The sequence below is a fragment of the Pyrus communis genome, chromosome 14 (assembly GCF_041283825.1).
Source record: "Pyrus communis isolate YQ-2024b chromosome 14, ASM4128382v1, whole genome shotgun sequence".
Lineage (NCBI taxonomy): Eukaryota > Viridiplantae > Streptophyta > Magnoliopsida > Rosales > Rosaceae > Pyrus > Pyrus communis.
Genome location: NC_142578.1, coordinates 19,577,225 through 19,599,489, shown reverse-complemented (window position 1 = coordinate 19,599,489; position 22,265 = coordinate 19,577,225). Strand labels below are relative to the sequence as shown.

Here is a 22,265-nt window from a genome sequence, read left to right as displayed (position 1 = left end):
TTCTTTCTTCATCTTTACACTTCATAATTTGATTGCACGGTTTCTTCAAAGACAAGATATTACTATGTTACATATTCAGTACGGAGTCTAGAACAAAAATAATTGCAAGACAAAACTTTTATTTACCACCTGAGTAGTCATATCTCTTGTAATTTGATGTCACTTTTAAGATTTTGCAATTGAAAAGAATTTGGTCGACCAGACACGTAACTATGACGTTTAATTTGTTAAAAATTAAATAAAAATAGGGTTCAGTGTAAGATTTATTGATGTTATGTTAAGCCTCAGTGTCCCATCTTAGAAAAGAAAAAAAAAGCTTGTTTAGACTAACAGGAAACTTTATAAGTTAACTTTTTGGGGTTTATTTCGTGTACTTATTAATATATACAGTCCTATATACAGTCCTGCAAACTTAAGATATAAATCTAATCAGACTTGTATTTGGTTATCGTTTGTTTAAAAAAAAAAAAAAAAAAAACATACTTACACACACACATATATATATATATATAAGAAAAACTAGACCGCTCCTCATTTTTAGGGGTCAAATCAATAGTTTCAAGGCCTTATTTTTAGCTATACTCTATATAACTTCATTTTAATCTAACTTTGTCGCCTGTAATTTAAAGTCATAATTTTACTTCCTGAAACTCAAAATTCGTTTTATTTTGACTTGTAAATTCTTTTTTCTCCCTGAAACTTACAGGTCACCTTTTAAAACATATATGAGACCCAACACCCAATAAAACTATGCCACATGTAATAAATTTGAGGCTTATTTTTTGCTACGCCCCCTAGAACTCTATTTTAATCTCACTTTGCTCTCTCTAATTCAAAAGTCGCAACTTTACTCCCTAAAACTCAAAGTTCGCTCCATTTTGCCCCATGAAACTTGAAAGTTATCTCTATAAAACTCAAAAGTCGCTCTGCATTGCCTTAGATCTGTTAATTTCTTATGTGGGTTTGATTGGGTGTGAAAGGCTAATTAATTTCTTTCTTATCTTTTTCATCTCTTCAATTTCTTTTAAATTTAATATTCTCTGATTGTTGAATGTTAACGCATAATGAAGATTTACAACCAAATTTATTGCACATGTGGCATAGTTTTATCGGGTGTTAGGTCCCACATATGTTTTCGGAGGCAACCATAAGTTTCAGGGAGAAGTGGGAGTTCACAATTCAAAGTGGAACGAATTTTAAGTTTTAGGGAGTAAAGTGGTGACTTTGAGTTGCAGGAGGCAAAGTGAATCAAATGGAGTTCTAGGGGCATAGCTAAAAATAAGACTAAATTTGATTCTAAATCTACATTATGCATCAACATAAACAATTAGAGAATATTAAGTTTAAAAGAAATTGAAGAGATAAAAAAACAAAAAAGAAATTGATTAGTCTGGCTCACCCAAATGAAGTCACATAAGAAAGTAACAGATTTAGAATTGAGTTTGGGGGAAGGGGGGGTGCAAAGTAAAGTGAATTTTGGGTTTTAGGAACTACAGTGGCGACTTTTGAGTGATAGGGAACAAAGTGAGATTAAATCGAGTTCCAGATGGCGTAGCTAAAAATTTTGACTATAGTGACTATTGTTTTTCCTATTAAACTGTGGTCTAGGCTAAAATTTGTGCACCAAATGATGGGTCACTAATTTAATTTATATGGTGTAGAATGTATCCCATCAATCAAATTTGTATGATATAAAATATATGTCATTTAGTGAACAAATTTGGTGTATATTGCACCATCCAACAAAATTAGCTTTGCATTTCCAAAAAGACTTAGCAAATTTTATCTCTAAAAGTGTCATTTGCCAACCTATGTGGCACTTATATGTTACTCTAAAAATACTCTTAATGATAAGAAAACTTATCTATTGTTGTAAATAGTGGGATTGTATGCCCACATGCCAATAGTATCACTATCATATGCTTAATAGTGTCACTTGTTTGTTTTCAATGAAGTTGCTCTATAAATAGAGCACTACGTTTGATCAATGATACTATAAGAGAAAAACAACTAAGAGCAATAATATCCATCACTTCCTCTCCAATATTTTGTTAGTGTAATATTTTGTAACAGCCTCGCTCCTATCCCTAACAAAGGTTATCTCTCTATTTTTTGCCTATTTATAACACATTATCAGCACGACTCTCTAACCATTTCTCATTTCCCTTCGCCGAAAGAAAAATAAAAAGTTTTCTCTAAGGATTTTACTATTATTCTTCTTCCTCTGCCTCACCTGCTGGATATATCCTCACGAAGAACTTTTTGCACTATGCCTGCTTTTAGTTCTCAACATAACAGTTACTTATATCTTTGATTTCTTATTTGATGTAGTTCCTAATTACTAAACCAATGTTTATTTATCTTTGCTGCGATCAAAGATGGTGCGGTATCATCGCCTATCCTAGATTGCATATTTAATTTTACTGCGAATTTTAGGTGGTGTGGTATAGCGCCCACCTTGCTCTACATATTTAATTTTTCTATTGCTTGAGTGGTGCGGAATATTCGCTCATCCTATGTTATTTCAATGAGAATGGTGCAATACAATTGTCTTCCTCATTTATCATGTAAATCTCGAGCTTGAAGTTTCGAGTGCTTATCATTTTGGCCTGAAGATCAAAATGAAAAAATTTGTAAGAACCAGAAATTCTAACAATATGTTTCTCTAGAATACATATTATTGCAAGTTATTACACACCTCATTTTTCTTTCAGAAAAGAAAATGGCGAACTTGGCAAAATTTGATTTTGTTACCCTGGATATGACTGGAAAGAACTACCTTACCTGGTGGATGCCAAGATCCATTTGGAGGTAGGAAATCTTGGGGAGACCATTAAGGAAGATAACAGTGCATCCTCTCAAGATCCGGCGAAGGACATGATCTTTATCTGTCGCCACCTTGATGAGGGATTAAAGAGCGAGTACCTCACGGTTGAAGATCCATTAACCCTTTAGAAGGCACTGAAAAATAGATATAATCATTAGAAAATGGTAATTCTTTCAAGGGCTCGTTATGAGTGGACTCACCTAAGTCCAAGATTTCAAGACAGTGACTGATTACAATTCTGCGATGTTCAAAATTAGCTTCCAGTTGAAGTTTTGTTGAGAAACAATCACTGAGGAAGATATGCTGGAAAAGACTTTCAATACCTTTCATGCCTCCAATGTGTTCTTGCAACAGCAGTATAGAGAAAGAGGTTTTATTGAGTACAACCAGCTGATATCTTTATTCTTTGTAGCTGAGCAAAACAATAAGCTTCTGATGAAGAATCATCAGTCCGACCTACTGGATTAGCACCATTCCCAGAAGTGAATGTTGTTTCCCATAAAGGAAATACCACATCCTCTCGTGGAAATAATTACAAACGAGGAAATGGCCACAAGCGAGGCCAGTGTAATGGGAAAAGCAAAGAACCATGGTGCCCAATTTCATAATCAGGTTCCAAGGCATAATTCAGGTCCGAGCTTTAAGAATGCAAATTGCCAGAAAGGCAAAACTCATATGAACACTCTTAGAAATCCTGAATGAGTTTGCCATAGGTGTGGTGGCAATGGGCATTAGGCGCGTACTTGTCGCACCCCAAAACATTTGGTGGATCTGTATCAAGCCTCCCTCAAGGAAAAAAGTGTTGAGACTAATTTCCTCGACCAGGCTAAACCGATGGAAATACCTGATCCAATGCTCGATTTATCAGGGTAGTTGAACACAACCCACTTGGATGTTTTAGACTTCATTATTGAAAAAAGGGCATGAAGTGTATGGGTCCAATTGAATCATTTATGTTTGATGTACTCTTGTTATTTGTACTTGTTATTTAATGCTCGCATTTTCAATTCAATAAAAGTGGTATTCCAGTATGAATAAACTGTTGTTAACTGTAATTTCCTTACTCAGAGGGGATGGATAAAAATCATGGTTATTCTCAAAACAAAAGCAATGGCGGAGATATTTGTCTAGTAGATAGCGCAACCACGCATACAATACTTCAAGATCGAAAATATTTCTCAAGCTTGATACTTGCAAAAGTAAAGGTAACAACAACATCGGGCCATCAGATGTAATTGAAGGCTCAGGAAAAGCCTAGATCATGTTACCAAATAGAACAATATTGTCCATACAAAATGTGTTATACGCTACTCAATCTACTCGAAATTTGTTGAGCTTTAAAGATATACGTCTAAACAGATACCACATTAAACGAAAAGTGCAGAAAATGTGGAATATTTACGCATTACCTCCAATGATACCCAGAAGCGTATATTGGAGAAGTTGCGTGTTTTATCGAGTGGATTGTATTATACATACATAAAGGCAATTGAGGCATATACTGACATGAACCAGAAGTTCATTGATTCAAAAGTATACATGCTTTAGCATGACCGTCAAGGTCATCCAGGATCCACCATGATGCATAAGATCATTACCAACTCTAATGGACATCCATTATTGAGCAGACACATTGTTATCTCAAATGATATCCCTTGCAAGGTTTGTTCTCAATGGAAGTTGGTAACTAGACCATCACAACTAAAAGTTGATGATGAATCCCTATCATTGTTACAAAGAATTCAAGGGGATATTTGTGGACATATTCAACCACCTTGTGGACCATTTCGATATTTTATGGTTTTGGTTGATGCATCTACCCAATGGTCACATGTTTGCCTATTGTCTACTTGAAATGTAGCTTTTATGAGACTTCTTGCTCAGATAATTAAGTTGCGAGCACAATTCCCAAATCATCCTATTAAGTCAATCCAACTTGATAACGCTGATGAATTTACATCTCAAACCTTTGATGATTATTGCATGACACAGGGCATTGATGTTGAACACCCTGTTCTTCATGTCCATACTCAAAATGGTTTAGCAGAGGCATTTATCAAGCGGCTTGAATTAATGGCTCGCGCTCTGCCCATGAAAACGAACTTGCCAGTTTTTGCATGGGGACATGCTATCTTACATGTTGCATCATTGGTTCGTTTGAGACCCATAGCCAACCACCAATACTCATCAATACAACTCGTGTTTGGACATTAGCCAAACATTTCACATTCACGACTTTTTGGTTGTGCTGTTTATGTGCCTATTGCACCGCTACAATGCACTAAAATGGGACTTCAGCGCAAATTAGGAATTTATGTGGGCTTTGATTCACCATCTATCATTATATATTTGGAACCCTTGATAGATGATATGTTTATAGCTCAATTTGCTGATTGTCATTTTGATGAGACAGCCTTTCCGTCGTTAGAGGGAGAAAAGACCGTTCTAGAAGAACGGCAAAAGCTGACATGGGTTGTTCCCACCTTATCTTATTTTGATCTACGAAGCATTTAACGTGAAAATGAAGTGAAAAAGATCATTCACCTTCAAAGTATTGCTAATCAAATGCCAGATACATTTAATGATGTTTTGAAAGTGACAAAGTCACATATACCAGCTGAAAATGCACCTGCAAGAAATGATGTTCTTGTTGGACAAAATCAGCGAATGATTCATCTAGTGCACGCCTGAAGCGTGGTAAACCACCAGGTTCAAAAGATTTAGCCTTTCGAAAGAGAAAGATAAGGGCATAGTTGAACCCAAATGAAATCATTCAGGAAAAGAAAATGAATGATAAATCCACAATTCATGATTCTGTACTTCCAGAAAAAAGAAAATGTCCTTGATGAGACACATGTCCCTGAAGAGACAGAAGTACATGAAAGCAAAGAAATATCCATAAATTATGCAAGTAATAACGAATTGTGGGATCAAAATGAAATAATCACTGATGACATGTTCGCATTTGCAATAGCTACTAAAATTATATTAAATGATAATATTGAGCCCCGTTCTGTTGATGAATATAAATAGAGACAAGATTGGCCTAAGTGGAAAGATGCAATCCAGTTAGAATTAAATTCCTTGAAAAGGCGAACTGTTTTTGGACTGGTAGTCCAAACGCCGCCTGGTGTAAACCCTGTGGGTTACAAATGGGTATTCATAAGGAAATGCAATGAGAAAAATGAGATTGCAAGATATAAAGCACAACTCATTGCATAAGGTTTTTCACAAAGACCTGAAATTGATTATGAAGAGACATACTCTCTTGTAATGAACGCAATTACGTTCCGTTACTTAATAAGTTTGGTAGTTTCAGAAAAACTTGATATGTGACTTATGGATGTCATCACCACGTATCTATATGGAGAATTAGATACTGACATATATATGAAAGTCCTAGAAGGACTTAAATTGCTTGAAACGACTAACAAACCACAAGGTATGTTCTCAATCAAATTAAGGTGATCATTATATAGGCTAAAACAATCTGGACGAATGTGGTATAATCGTCTCAGTGAGTATTTAATCAAAGAAGGATATATCAACAATGTCATCTGCCCTTGTGTGTTCATTAAGAAATCAAATACTAGATTTGCTATAGTGGAATGTCGATGATATGAACCTAGTTGGAACCCCTTAATAGCTCAATAAAACTGCTGAATATTTGAAAAGTGAATTTGAAATGAAAGATCTTGGGAAGACAAAATATTGTCTCGGCCTGCAATTCGAGCATTGTGCTAATGGAATTTTGGTCCATCAATTAGCTTACATTGAAAATTACTGAAGCGATTGGGCATGGACAAGGCTTATCCACTTATAACCCCAATGGTTGTTCGTTCTTTGGACATAAAGAAAGATCCATTCCGTCCAAAAGAAGATGATGAACTGGTCCTTGGTCCAGAAGTACCATATTTGAGTGTAATAGGTGCTTTATTGTATTTTGCACAATGTACTAGACCAGATATAGTTTTTTTAGTCAACTTGTTAGCAAGATGTAGCTCTGCTCCAACAATTCGTCATTGGAAGGGAGTCAAAGATGTATTGAGATACCTTCGTGGGACAACAGACATAGGTCTCTTTTACTCAAAGAAATCCACAAATGACCAGATTCTTGTTAGATATGCAAATGCTGGTTTCCTCTCTAATCCGCACAAAGCCCGCTTACAAACTGGATTTGTGTTCACTAATGGAGATACTGCGATTTCATGGCGCTTAACAAAGTAAACATTAGTTGCTACATCTTCCAATCACCATGAACGGAGGGAGGTAAGGCCCAGTAGGGGCACATGCCCCCTCTCATCTCTTTTTTTTCATTACAAATTATTCAATTAATCATTCCCTTTTTTTTTTTTTTTTTTTTATTCAATTAATCATATTAAAATAGTGAAAATCCTCTTTTAGTTTTTAAAGGCCCCTCCGTCTTGTATATATTTCTTACACACTAATGTCTAAATCTTGTTGAGTTGCATGTATTTGGTTAATTAGTACAAATAAGCATTAGATTGTCAACAATTAAAGACAAAATTAGACAATAGAGTAATAATATTAGGCATTTTGTAATTAATTTTTTCAGCATTTGTAAAAGAACTAGCTTTATTTGTCCAAAAAAGGAGCTCAAATTTTTTAAGATGCTCTCTCTTAGTTAAATTTCTGGCTTCGTCCCTGCCAATCACTCAGAAATAATTGCTTTACATGAAGCAAATTATGAGTGTTCTTGGTTAAGATCAATGATCCATCACATCCGGAATTCATGTGATTTACTTTCAAAGATAGACACTTCAACTGTCATCCATGAAGATAATGCAGCATGTGTTGCACAAATGAAGGAAGGATTCATTAAGGGCGATAAGACTAAACACTTATCTCCAAGGTTTTTCAGTGCACATGAGCTTCAGAAGGCTAAAGTTATTGAAGTCAGACAAATCTATTCCAATGAAAATTTGGTAGACTTGTTCACCAAATCTCTACCAAAGTACAAATTTCGGAAGTTAGTGTAGGGAATTGGATTATGTCGGCTTACCAATTTGAAGAATGCAGATTCAGGAGGAGATACAATTCAGGGGGAGCATCCATGACACATGCATGTTCTATTCTTTTTCTTTGGCTATGGTTTTTTTTCCCACTGGATTTTTCCAAGCAAGGTTTTAATGAGGCAACTGATGTTGATATGTGGGCATCCAAGGGGAGGTGTTGTAAATAGTGGGATTGTATGGCCACATGCCAATAGTATCTCTATCATATGCTTAATAGTGTCATTTGTTTGTTTTCAATTAAGTTGCTCTATAAATAGAGCATTATGTTTGATCAAATGATACTGTAAGAGAAAAACAACTAATAGCAATAATATCCATCACTTCCACTGCAATATTTTGTTAGTATAATATTTTATAACAGCCTCGTTTCTGTCCCTAACAAATGTTATCTTTCTAATGTTTGCCTATTTATAACATCTATAAGTTTTTCGTGGTTAATCCCAATTAGTTATTTCTTAAAATAAAAAACATAAAGAATGGCAGCGCTGTGATTACCTAGCTTTCCCAGGTCCGATCATGAAACTAGAATCATATATATAATATATGCATCCCCATCAGTTCGAAAAATCTGCAAACGCTCCGAAACCAAATTTTCAGACTACCTAAAAGAACAATAAAAAAATGTCAGGCTACCCACACCCTCCTCCCGGCTCCGGCTACGGAAGCGCACCGCCAGGCCAACCCTACGGCGCGCCGCCCCAAGGCCAACCCTACGGCGCGCCGCCCCAAGGCCAACCCTACGGCGCCCCACCCCAAGGGCAGCACCAGCACCAGACAGCTCAACCCTACGGTGCTCCGTCTGCACCGTACGGCGTCCCATCCTCCGCACCATACGGCGCTCCAGCGGCACCGTACGGCGCGTCCTATGCACCAGAGAAGCCGTACAATCCAGACAAGCCGTACAATCCAGACAAACCTCACAAGAATCAAGGCGGCGGAGGCGGATATCCGGCGCCTGCTCCGGGATACGGCAGCCCGTTCGCGGCTCTGGTTCCGTCGGTGTTCCCGCCGGGCACCGACCCGAACGTCATAGCTTGCTTTCAGCTGGCGGATCAGGACGGCAGCGGCTTCATCGACGACAAGGAGATGCAGAGAGCTCTGTCGTCGTACAATCAGAGCTTCAGCTTGAGGACTGTTCATCTTCTCATGTACCTCTTCACCCAGACCAACACCAGGAAGATCGGTAACAATTTACAAACCTCATCACTCCATGTATGCATATCTTTGTAATTTTTTGATCCACGCACTGAACGGTGTCGCCTGCGCCGAGTCAGTGATCGGACACTGACTCGCGGTTAGAAACTTAGAATCAATGCGAAATGTCCATCATGCCCTTAACGCCTATCGGATATAATCCGTAGAATGCGAATGTGGTGGTCGTGGTCAGTTGACCGTTGAATGTTTATGGCGTCACGCGTTATGCTTATCCACAAAAAGATAATACTATAATGACGGGGTTGGTATTGAAATGCTTTTATAAAAAATGAATATAAAAAAAGTTGAATTCAAAAATATGTTTGATAAATGTTTAAAAATAACTTATTTTGATAGTTTTTGGTGAAAAAAATGTGAAAACTTGAAGTATCAAAAATGAGCTTATTATCTAATATAACAAAAACAATACTTTTTTTAAAGCACAATAATACAAAACCAGCTCTAAATTTTATTTTACAAAATTAAGTTTGGAAATTTGGTCTTCTTGGTATTTAGCTTTTCCAAAATTACTGAGATGGAAACAGATCGTTGCCGTCTTGGCAATTTAGTCCATCATGTCATGCTTATGTTTTTTTATTTACATGGCATGACATTTTATTAGTGGACTGGACACCACTATCGGTGAAATCCTTGTATGCAAGTTGCTCTCGAGTCTTTGAAAGCGTCACCATTGCTAATTTGGTACAGTTTATCTTTGTACGTAATGATATTTATTGTGTGTGTGGGTAAATTGTGAAAACAGGGCCCAAGGAATTCGCTGCACTGTTCTACAGTCTTCAAAGTTGGAGGGTAATCCCAATAGTTCTTTTTTTTGTTTCTTTCTCTTTTATAATCATTTTGTTTTTAGTTTTAATTTTCTTCTAAAAGCTGAAATCTTATTTGGTTTTATTTTTTTATTCTTAGATTTCATTTTTTTTGAAAATTGAAAACAAAATGCAGTTACCAAACAAGATTTCAATTTTTAGTTAAAAAATATCAAAAACTAAAAATCAAACAAAAAATTGAAAACGAAACGGTTATCAAACGTCCGTAAGATTGTCTTTTAATTTTTGTGAGAAATTAACTGTTTTGTAATTGGTGTGGTTGATCAGGGAGTGTTTGAGAGGTTCGACCGGGACAGAAGTGGGTTCATTGATGCAAATGAGTTGAGAGATGCACTGCTGAGTCTGGGATTTGCTGTCTCACCTGTAGTTTTAGAACTGCTGGTCTCTAAATTCGACAAGACTGGAGGCAAAAAGAGGGCCATTGAATATGACAATTTCATCGAGTATGTTCCCTTTTCCCTTTTTTCTATCATTCTTTTTTGGGAATGGTTTGAGGATCAAATTCTTACGCATTAGATACTTACAGCATTTCATTGTGGTATATTTTATATTATGTTTTCTTATGGATATCTGATTATTCCTTGTTCCTTTGTTTTGATTAAATGCAGGTGCTGTCTAACTGTTAAGGTGAGTTCGATTTTCCCTAAAGCTTATATTTTGTGCACTTAATTTATAATGTTAATTTGGGGAACTTCAACCTAGCGTTGGCTTGAAAGTTGATTCTGATTTATGCATAGTTTGTACGGTTGAGTATTCAAAACTTGCTGCAATTAGTTGACAAGCATTTCAAAAAGAGAACGAACAACCCCTTTATTTCGTTGCTTAATTTCTCGGCTGGGAAACCATAAAATCATTGTTCATCACTGAATCATATAGTTTCCACAACATTAACAACTTACAAAAATGGATTTTCATTATCTCAAGAGGACAAGCTGTGGGTTAACCACTAAACTGTCGATACTTAATGGAGCGTTTTCTTTTGTGATGCTTGTGTCTTGCAGGGATTAACCGAGAAGTTTAAGGAGAAGGACAAAGCGTACACTGGTATGGGAACTTTCAGTTACGAGGAGTTCATGTTGACTGTCCTGCCATTCCTCATTGCGTAGGTTGTGTGTTGCTAAAGGCTTTATGAATTCGGTTCCAAGTTTTCCAGAGTATTGTAATATCTAGCTCTTTCTTTCCTGTTTCTTAGTGGAGTAGAGTGCAATAGCTGTATTTTCTCACTGTATAGCTTTCATGTAATAAGGCTTCAGAGTCTGGTTTTACCATGTTTTTAACTTTTGTATCATTTTCCTATTAAAGGTTGATGTCGTTGGAAATAAAAATTTATTTGGCTAAGAAGTGAGATGACTTTGACAACTTTTTCCTGTGTAATTTTTTTATTTTAGCAAAAAATAAAAAAATAAATAAGGTGGACTTCTCCACATTTATTTTAGGGGTCAATAATTCCAAAACGAAAGCCTTTAATCCAGGCAGGCACATAGTATCTTCTTAATTTACTATGCAGTGACCATTGTTTTTCCTATTAAATTGTTTTCCATGTCAACATGCCATACCAAATTTATGCATCGAATGTATGTCATCAATCAAATTTATATGTTGTAAAATATGACACATCAATTAAGTTTATAGGGTGTAGATGGGTCACATTACTTGGTGCACAAATTTGATGTATGTAGCACCACCCAACAAAATAAGTTTTACATCTCCAAGGGAGTTAGCAAATTTTATACGTGAAAGTGTTATTTGCTAACTACGTGGTACTTATATGCTACTATCAATTTTTTTCTTCCAATTACTTTTAACCCAACTCTTCAAATTTTATTCTCTACCTTAAAATATTAGGATTAAGTACTTAAAACCCGAACCTTTAATGTCATTCCAAATTAGTCTCAACATTTTTAAACATTTCAAACAAGTACCCGATCTATTGAAAGTCATATCTGTTAAGTCTCAGTTAATTTTTTCGTTAAATGTACATGTGACAACAATGGATCCCACTGATTTGCTTATTTGGACACTAAAATAATAACAAAAGTAACTTCAAAAAAAGACATGAAAATGAGAAAAAAAAAATTCACAAATAAAATGGAAAATAAAAATGAAGATTGAGAAATCCTAACAAAGAAGAGGTTAAGAATTCATATATAAGGTTTCAATGAGCTTATTTCTACTTATGTGATTTCCTCATTCGCCAATTTTTGGCTAGTAAAGCCTCGAGTTCTTCTTTATGGGTGGTGAAGATGGTGGGGGCCGCATCATGGTAGTCCATACCGTTTCAGCAACCTCCATGACTTTCTTCTAGATATTGGCCGCTTGAGTTGTAGGGTGAAGTTTGTGGTGGTGCGCTAGGTTTGGAGGTAAGTGGTCGTGACTGTTACTTGGTGGAGGCCATGCTTGCATAACTTTCTATTGATGTTGGAGACAAAGTAAACCCTAGTTCATTTAACAAAAAAATAATTGGGGCTTGACGGATGTGACATTTTGAATAAGTTAGATACTTGTTTGAAATGTTTAAAAAGGTTGAGCCCAATTTAGAATAACACTAAAAGGTTAGAGAGTTTTAGGTACTTAATCCAAAATATTATTATATCATGTTTGTTTTTTGGGGCCCCAATTTATGCTTTTAACTCTTTAATAAACAATACATTTGATTAAAATATATCGTCGAACACAATGTACTAGTTGAAGAAGTAGCAAGTAATCTTGTAAATATACAAGATTATTGCTACTTATTAATGTACTAATTAGGTTGCTACCTCCGTTGAAGATGCATGTTTCCTACTTGAGGTAGCAAATTTAACTTTGCTACTCAATTGCTACCTCTCTAGACCATTTTCAACCCTTGGGTTAAAATCAAAACTTTCTAACCCATAAAATATAGGTTTTAACACAGAAACAATTTTTTTGCTCCAATAATTATGGGTTAAAATTTTAGCATGAGATTAGTAAAGAATGAATTTAAGCTAATTTTTTTAAGTAACTTTTTTCTAAACAAAAATTATGTGGATTATCATAATTTATTTTTATGAACATTTTAATCTAAAAATAATTAGAATTTGAGAAAAGTTGAAAATTAACTAAACTGACCCTATGAAACATGTATTTATAGAGTTTGTTTTTTTGGTGAATTTTGATTTAAATATTCTTTTAATTGTTTTTGACACACCTTGATCCGGAATGTCCACCTGGACTCCCAATCAAGCTGTGCTGCTCAACACTAGGAGGGTGATGAAGCCATAAAGAGTAATGATGTGGAAAATGTGAGTAACTTTAGGTTAGTGTCTAAATGCAAGAGTGCGCATATGAGCGGGAATGAACCCATTTCACATGTGACATCAGATCATAAGTACAGTACAATGAAATTAGAATAAGAACTATACCATCGGAATTAGTATCCGATATTAGCATTTACCAGAAATCATCGTCGACACCAATATTGCCGCTAAATCCTGGAGGGGGCGAAAAACAAGGGTGAGTAGGCTTAAAAACAAAACTTTATAAAAACCTTTTCGAAAATGTAATAAACCATCGTTGGAAAACAAATATAGTTTCCAAAAATAACATAATGGGTATAGTATGAAATTACTTATCATAGTCAACAGTATCTCAAGAATGCAATATGCCACAAACCTTCATAAATAAACACATGACGACTGTAATCACATAATCTCGCATAAGCAAACACATCATATTGAGTGCTCATCGACACATGCTAACACACAGGTTCATGCAAATGTATTCTAACATGAACAAGATTAGGTGTAATAATGATTTTCGCTCTAGTACTATAAGACTAGTGCTATGTGTATCACATACGAGTCTTAATTTCCTATAGCAATGTAGGACAAAACTAACACCTACAATGGATCCAAAGTGAGCGTATAGTGTGATGTGAACATACACATGAAAGACTAGCCTTGGCCCCGGGCGAGTACAAACATCGATGAAGCACACGATGAGCAGATAACGTAAATATGAACATGCCACAATGAATTGATAATTTGATAATTCTAATCAATGCAGTGCTATTCATGACCGTAAATCCAATTAAAGCATCTCGTAGGATTTATAATGATTTCCTAATTTTCATCATTACTTCATTTCTTGTAAACATTAATTTAATTACGGCATCACATAGAAAATTCGTTATTAGATGTATATATGGAAACTAAACAAATATATATACTATATCAAAGAAAATACCCACACACAAATCATGTTGTTAGGTTTAACCCGCCTTGCAGGCATCAAAACTCCTTGTGATGCGTTTCACCTAGAAACAAAATCACTCACGTAAATATGTAACGTACTAACGTAAATTCGTGTAATCATACAAAGTACGGATAATAAAGAAACTATTTTAAAACGGTCGAATTTTGGAAAACGGACGGTGGATTTAGGTTCAGGAGGTCGAGAAACCTAAAGAGGGACCTTGAGTTCCTCCACATGCCGCCACAAGGTGGCTGCACATACAGCCATGCACGCCCAGGCGCCTTCATTGCGATTTTCAGATTTTTGCAGGTTTTTGGGCTAACTTCCAGAGCTCATTTCGAGCTCGGTTCTGAACCAAATTCGACGATTCAAAAGCCAAAGTGAAGTTAGGAATGTGGGGAACATGGCTATACCAACCGAGGCTTTATGGTGGCCGGAGATGGTTGAAAAATGGGTCTGAAAATGGCCAAATGGCCACGGTTTCACTTCCCATAAATCTAGGAAAAACTCCACTAAGGTGTTTTTACGTCAATCATCACCAAAACACATGTATAAACTTTAGAATTGTATCTAGAAGTCTAAACTAGGGTGATTTAGGTTGATTTCTAAACTCACCATCATTGAAATTCATAGGTGGTGGTGGTCGCGTGCAATTCTTCCACCATGAAAATGGTGGTGGTATGGTGATTTGGATCGTCAACATAAGTGAGCTAGATTGTTGTGGCTCAGATTGTTTTGGGTATCGCTGCCTCTGTGTTTACAGAGATGGCGATAGAGTTTTGAGATGAGAGCTGAAGTGAGGTGAGAGAGAAGAGAGATAGAGTGAAAAAGACCAGGGATGGGGGGTTTAAGAAAGAGTGAGATGTGGTTTGGCAAGGTGGTTGTCTTAAATGGAGATGGCGGCTTCGCCACTGGTCAATTTTGCAGTTGCAGACAAGAGGTGTTAGAGAGCTGGGAGGGATGAAGGGGGGGAGAGAGAGTGAAACAAGTTAAAGAAATAGGGATCAGAGAAAAAGGAAGAAGGGCGATAGGAAAGTAGGAGGCAGATTCCCGTGCCTTCCCGTGACCTTCTGTTTGTGTGGTCATGGTTAAGCCACGTCAACATGTTATATTACAATTCATTTTTGTCTTATTATCTCTATAATAAAAAACAATATAAAATGTTGACGTGGCTTAACCGTGACCACACAAAACAGGAGAGCACAGGAGGGCACAGAAAGTCGGAGGGCAGAGAATCTACCTCCACGGAAGTGAGGGAAAAAGTGGGTTGTGGACCCCACTAGCTCACACTCCAATCCCGTAAAAGACAAAAACAGAAAACATATTCCTACTACGTGAAAATATCGAAATGCCCCTCGCATTTGTAGTTTTGTAAAATTTTCGTCGTAGCTCTGAATTTGATTCCGCTTGCACCTACATGTTTTTATCGTCGAGCACTTCAAGAATACAGTAAAATAATAGCTCATATGCGTCATGAAATAACGATCAACGAATGTCAACAATCTCTCCTCTAGGGCCATTTTGGTTAAATCACACGTTTAAATTTAATAAAATCGTAAAATTAAGGACGGGTTGTTACAATCTACCCCCCTTTCGTCTCCGAAAATTTGAAATAACTTGTATACATAAAATACTCCAAAATGATAGGAAGAAAAAATAATACATATATAAGGAAGAAATCAAGTCAGAGTGGTTGCATAAAAAAGAATGACATTCTGTCGCGATTGAAGTGCAGTGATTCCTCTTTCATGATTCCAAACTCATACTCTCCTTCTCCTTCAGTACGAAACTACAATATGAAACCTTTATAAAAATATAAAGTCAAAAATACATATATAATAACATAACGTTAGAAATACCTATATAAAAGTGTAAAGTTAAAATAATTGTACTAAAATTAAAATTGAAAATAGAAAGTTTTTAACCTACGCACTCGTAGCGTCACGTACTCTGATAATATGTGTGTAGAATCTTTGGGTCAAGCCCAAACAATAAATAAACAAATACAAATACTAACGGAGACTGGTCTATTTATCCAGTTGTTTAACGAACTCAACGAATAAGCTATCGATATTACAGTCTGCAGCCCGTAATACCGACAACTCACTGTTGTCTCGATAAGCAAACACTAAATTCCTGAGGGTGCAATATTACCATCTTGCCCCTCATTGGGAAATACATATAAATTGTTTGATTAAATGATTAAACCCTTGATTGCGCTCACTTACTACCCTCTCGAGCGACATCGTTAATAGTACACAATTTCCTACATCATAATCTCGATACTTCGAATATATGTTCATAATATTCATCTGTCAATCATGTATTATGCATATAATCTCTATACCATGTCTCAAACGGTGTCATACCTAAAACCAAAAATGTAATTGTAGTTACATGCAACTTTAATAAACATAAATGTTTGTTACAACCATACTAAGTCTACAGAACGGACAAAACGCAACATGTACACTAAGGTCTGGATAGTTCATTTTGACTGGCCGTTAGTTTGAGGGTGAAATGTGGTACTGGACAAAAAAATGAGAACTCATAACCTTTACGAAGGCTTCCAAAGACTTGGAAGTAAATCACGCATCACAGAGATATAATAGTGATGTGTATACCATGTAGTCGAACAATGCAGTTCACAACACTTTAGTGAGCAAATTCATATTGAATTTCTCTTGGATTTAGCGAAAAAAACTATGTCGATAAGGCTAAAAGAACACTCAGGAATTTGAGGGTCAAAACAAGTCCATCAAATCTAGAATACAAGGTAACTGGAATGAATGCATGACATCTCGCTACAACGGTAGCTTTCGGAAGATTCAATCACCAACAGTATAGATTCGTTTAGTAAAGTATTTGTTGGGTGATTGAGAGGTTGGTGGTCATAACTACAATTTCAATGTCAGCAATTCTTCTAGACAATTTATCTGCCTCAGAAACAATACGAAGTGCAATAGGGTAGACACGTACCCAAAATTGACTAGGATGTCTTCCAGTATAAGCAGTCAAGTAGATGTCGATCAAAACGCCAAAAAATCTAAAATGTTTTTAAGAATGAGTAATTTTGACAAGTGGTCTAAAATGTAGTCCCTTTGGACCAACAGAAAGTGAGTTGATAGTTGGTCAATGATCACTGAAACGTCATCATAATCTCCACATGTACAACATACCACGTATCGGGAGCTTATGGTGATATTCCCCATCTTTATTCAAATATAGGAAGTGATTATAACCACTCAAACGATTTCTTGATGATTTGTAAGTAACATCATATCAATACTCGTGAATTTCAGTTGAAATGGGATAGGACAGGCTAAAAGTGTTCAAGGGTAGATATGACTTTTGTTGCGGTAAACAGTGATTACGTTTGCACAACCATGGTAATACACAATAGTGCGATCATAGACGTTGGTTTGGTTTCTCTATCACCACTATCAGAAATTTAGTTCCTTTCAAATGAAGATGCAATTGCATAGTCTAAGGTTGGTAAGGATTTTGGACAAGTTTCTCCACAAAGAAGTGTCATCCGATTTTCAAGTAAAGATGACAACTTTTGGCTCTAAGTCATGAGTAAGATTATTCAATTAGTAAGGTTCTAACTATTGGGAAACATAACCAATACTTTGTCATGCTGCATCAGCACATAACCAATACATTCAGAAAAATGTCATCGTGGATTTCAAAATTGTCTATGTCACCAAAATGTGTAGGAATCAGGAAGAGACAACACTTTGCTTGTCAGAAATTTTATTCACATTTAACATCTAAAACTAAACTAACTTTCCTTGGTCGACAAGTGAGGGAAAAAAAAACACTATAGCTGAAAAATCGCTAATAAATCACCAATAGAAATCGATAAAACCAAGGATATCTCGTATTTCACAACACTTAGTGAGGATTTCAACGTTCTTCCGCTACTACCTTTTGGGGAAATGAAAGGAATATCGTTTGCTAAGATCACATCTCCTAAGAAAATTACTAATCGAAACAAAGGTAACATTTGAAGAATTTGGTATAAAGCTGATGGTCGGTGTTTGGAAAATTTGATTTTGTTGCTGAAGTAGGTGAGAAAGTCGTCAATAAGACTACTACGAATCCTTTAGGCTACAGAAGAAAACTTGGGCTCCAAAAATTGGTTGGGTAAACCATCAATTTGAAGTATAGGTTAACGATTTTAATCGTCACCCAACTGAGTTGCTAAAATCTAGGTATGATCTTAAGGTTTAGTCTTTCGCCTTCGCGGTTAGGTTTGAGGTTCTCCAGATAAAGTGTTAGGTTTGTGGTTTTCAATGATGCAAGAGTCATTCATTTCACGCCTTGGTGGTATCTTAGATAAATTTTGAGAAGCGACGCCAGTTATAAGTCTCGAACCGTACCATACTACCTTCTTTTTCCACCACACAGAATAATAGGCCACACTACTTTTTCAATATTCATTTTGCCTTTATGGCGGGAAGAATAACTCGTACATCAGTTTTTAATTTTTGGTTATAAAAGTGACCATAGGGATGACTAGTAGTTGACAATTTTCGGTCAATGCTTAACCAAAGGGATAATTACGATGTAGTCAATTTATATATTGGATGACGTGGAAATCCACAATATCCAACGACGAATTGAATGGTACCCAAATCAAACAAAATTCCTAACGAAAGTGTCCTAAATTCGTGCTCGTGACTAGTTAGGAATGTTCGGTTACCTAGGTGAGTGATAGGGTCAACACAACTATAAGTTTACTATCATCCAAAAAGGCTTGCTCCTAAATTTTCACGATTTAATTTCTTCAGCTCAGTTAGTCATTGTTAATTAGTCCAACAATCGCTCTACTAATTAATGCATTTATGCTATTTTAGTATTGTTTGTTACCCTGAAACTGTGAACCGGTGTTCTGGCACAAAGGTATCACTCACAGATACTATAGCATGTGTCCGGTATTAGAAGTCATACTACCTGAATATTCGTTGACAACTCTTGGATATCGGACAGTATCGTCAATTAGTAGCGTCACCGTAGGCTGATTACAAGTTTGAGCCTGCTCGGGTGGATAGTTTCAATTGAATCTAGAGAAAATTGATTACTGCTAATCAAAGGTATAACGATTCATACTCCCATGCCTATACCCATCCCAATGACGACTATATCATCGAAAGAAATTCTGGAAATTAGTGTTGGTTGAAGTGTTCTAAGGTTAGAGAAATGAATGTGCTAATAACCTACTTTAGAATGGACTTGAATGGAAATCAATCTTCCTCCTGAAAACTCGGAATTATCACTACGTTCAAAAAATTTGTATTGTCGGGGACCAAAAGTGGTTGTCTCCTAGATGTTCTTCCGTCGAGTGCTACCACTTTAGCACCAGATTATCGCTTAGGACATTTCTGGAAATCTCGACGAAAGTAAGACTTCATAGGAATTCTGATAGATGGTATGTATACTAACGGGTACTGCCAAGGAATCAAAACTATTTCTGGGTTTCCTAACTCGAAAAGGTTGGTAATGACGACGAGATAATAGTAGTGGGATTGTTGGGTAAATCTCCGGTGGAGCGTAACTACCGATGCCAACAACTTATCTATACTCTAAATCTTTCCTTGGCAGGGAAATCTTCACTTAAAGTCTGAAGGCATTCGCTAAAACAATTTTCTAGAATGTCAATAAGTCGCCTAATCCACCCAAAACTTAGGAAAAGCTAGCACGTTTTTGTATTCGACGAGGTGGCAAGATTCGACCTTAGGTTCAAAAATTGAGAGCTTGCATCATGTGTGTGATGAACACAATACTGCCCAAACTTATGCTCCAATACCAAACTAACACACCTTGACCTGGAATGTCCACTTGGACTCCCAACAGAGTTGTGATAGCTGACACCAGGGAGGCGATGAAGCTATAAAGTGTAGTGATGTAGAAAATCTAAGTATATTAAACCTAAAAATGCCTAAATACAAGAGTGCGCATGTGAGCGGGAATGAACCCATTTCACACGTGATGTAAGAGCATAAGTAAAGTACAGTGAAATTAGAATAAGAACCATAACATCGAAAGTAGTCTCCAAGATCAGCATTTGCTAGAAATCCTCGTCGACACGAACACTGCCACTAATACTGGAGGAGTGAAAAAAAAGGGTGGGTAAGCCTAAAAATAAAACTTTATAAAAACCTCTTCGAAAATGTAATAACCCCTTGCCGTAAAACAAGTATAGTTTCCAAAAATAACATACGTTTCGTATGAAATTACTTACCATAATCAGCAGTATCTCAAGAATGCAAAATGTCACAAACCTTTGTAAATAAACACATGACGACCGTAATCACACAATCTTGCATAAGCAAATACATCATATCAAGTGCTCATAGACACATGCTGGCACATGAGTTCATGCAGAGGTATTCTGACATGAACTAGACTGGGTGTAATAATGATTTACGCTTTAATACTACAATTAGGTGAAGACTGGCGTTATGCGCATCACACACGAGTCATAATTGCCTATAGCAATCTACAACAAGACTGGCACCTACAATGGATCCAAAGTGAGCGTAAGGTGCAATGTGAACATAGACATGAAAGATTGGCCCTGTCCCTGGGCGAGTACTAACACTAGGCTAGCACACGATGAGCAAATAAGGTAAATATAAACATGCCACAGTGATTCGATAATTTGATAATTTCTAATCAATGCAATGCTATTCATGACTGTAAATCCAATTAAGGCATCCTGTAGGATTTATAATGATTTCCTAATTTTCATTGTTACGTCATTTCCTATAAACGTTAATTAAATTATGCCATCACATTGAAAATTCGTTATTAGATGTATATATGGAAACTAAACAGATATATATACTATATCAAAGAAAAGACCCACTACAAATCATGTTGTCAGGTTGAACCCACCACGTGGGCATCGAAGCTCCTTGTGATGCGTTTCACCTAGAAACAAAATCGTTCATGTAAATATATAATGTACTAACGTAAATTCGCGTATTCGTACAAAGTACAGCTAATAAAAGAATTATTTTAAAATAGTCAAATTTCAAAAAATGAATGACGGATTTGGGTTTGGCAGTTTGAGAAACCTAAGGAGAGATCTTGGGTTCTTCCACATGTTGCCACATGTGTCGCCACAAGGTGGCTGCACAAGCAGCCATGTGGGCCCACGCACTTTCATTGTAATTTCCATATTTTTTCACTTTTTTGGGCTAACTTCCAGACCTCATTCGAGCTCGATTCTCAACCAAATTTGATGATTCAAAAGCCAAAGTGAAAGAGGCTCAACGGAGGCTGAAGACGGTCATAAAAGGGGCCCAACGACTACGATTCAACTTCCCAGAAATCTGGAAAAAAAACTCCCGCAAGGTGTTTTCGCGTCAAATCATCACCAAAACACATGTATAAACTCAGACTTTTATCCAGAAGTCCAAACTAGGGTGAATTAGGTTGATTTCTAAACTCATCATCATTGAAATCCAAGGGTGATGGTGGTCTCGTGCGATTCTTCCACCATGAAAATGGTGGTGGTATGGTGATTTGGATTGTCGCCATAAGCGAGCTGGAGTGGTGACTCAATTTGTTTTGGGTGTCATTGCCTCTGAGTTTACAGAGATAGTGAGATAGTTTTGAGATGATAGCTGAAATGAGTTGAGAAAGAAGAGCGAAGGGGAGGGTTCGAGAGAGAGTGAGATGTGATCTGGCATGATGGTTATCTTCAATGGAGATGGAGGCTTTACCGTTGGTCATTTCTACGGTTGCAGACGAGAGGTGTTAAAGAGTTGGGAGAAATGAAGGGGAAGAAAGAAAGTGAAACAAGTTAGAGAGAGGGATCCGAGAAAAAGGAAGAACGGTGACATGGGAGTGAGGGAAAAGAGCGGAGTGTGGGCCCCACTGGCTCACACTCCAATCCCATAAAAGGAAAACACTGAAAAAAATATCTCCACGACATGAAAATACCGAAATGCCCCTCACATTCGTAGTTTAGTAAAATTTTTGTCGTAGCTCCGAATTCGATTCCGCTTACGCCTACGCGTTTGTACCGTCAAGTACTTCGAGAATATAGTAAAATAATAGCTTGTACACATCACGAAATAACGATCAATGAAAGTCAACAATCTCGCCTCTAGGGGCATTTTGGTCAAATCACGC

At 36.6% G+C, this 22,265-nt stretch overlaps 1 protein-coding gene across 1 annotated transcript; it reads left to right on the top strand.

Annotated features, from left to right (window-relative positions):
• The first annotated feature begins 8,398 nt into the window (after positions 1-8,398).
• LOC137713099 (calcium-binding protein CBP) lies at positions 8,399-11,243 on the top strand. Its single transcript, XM_068452355.2, has 5 exons — positions 8,399-9,046; positions 9,821-9,867; positions 10,170-10,345; positions 10,511-10,529; positions 10,904-11,243. The coding sequence occupies exons 1-5, from the start codon at positions 8,485-8,487 to the stop codon at positions 11,006-11,008; spliced, it is 909 nt and encodes a 302-aa protein (XP_068308456.2). The 5' UTR covers positions 8,399-8,484; the 3' UTR covers positions 11,009-11,243.
• Positions 11,244-22,265: the final 11,022 nt, after the last annotated feature.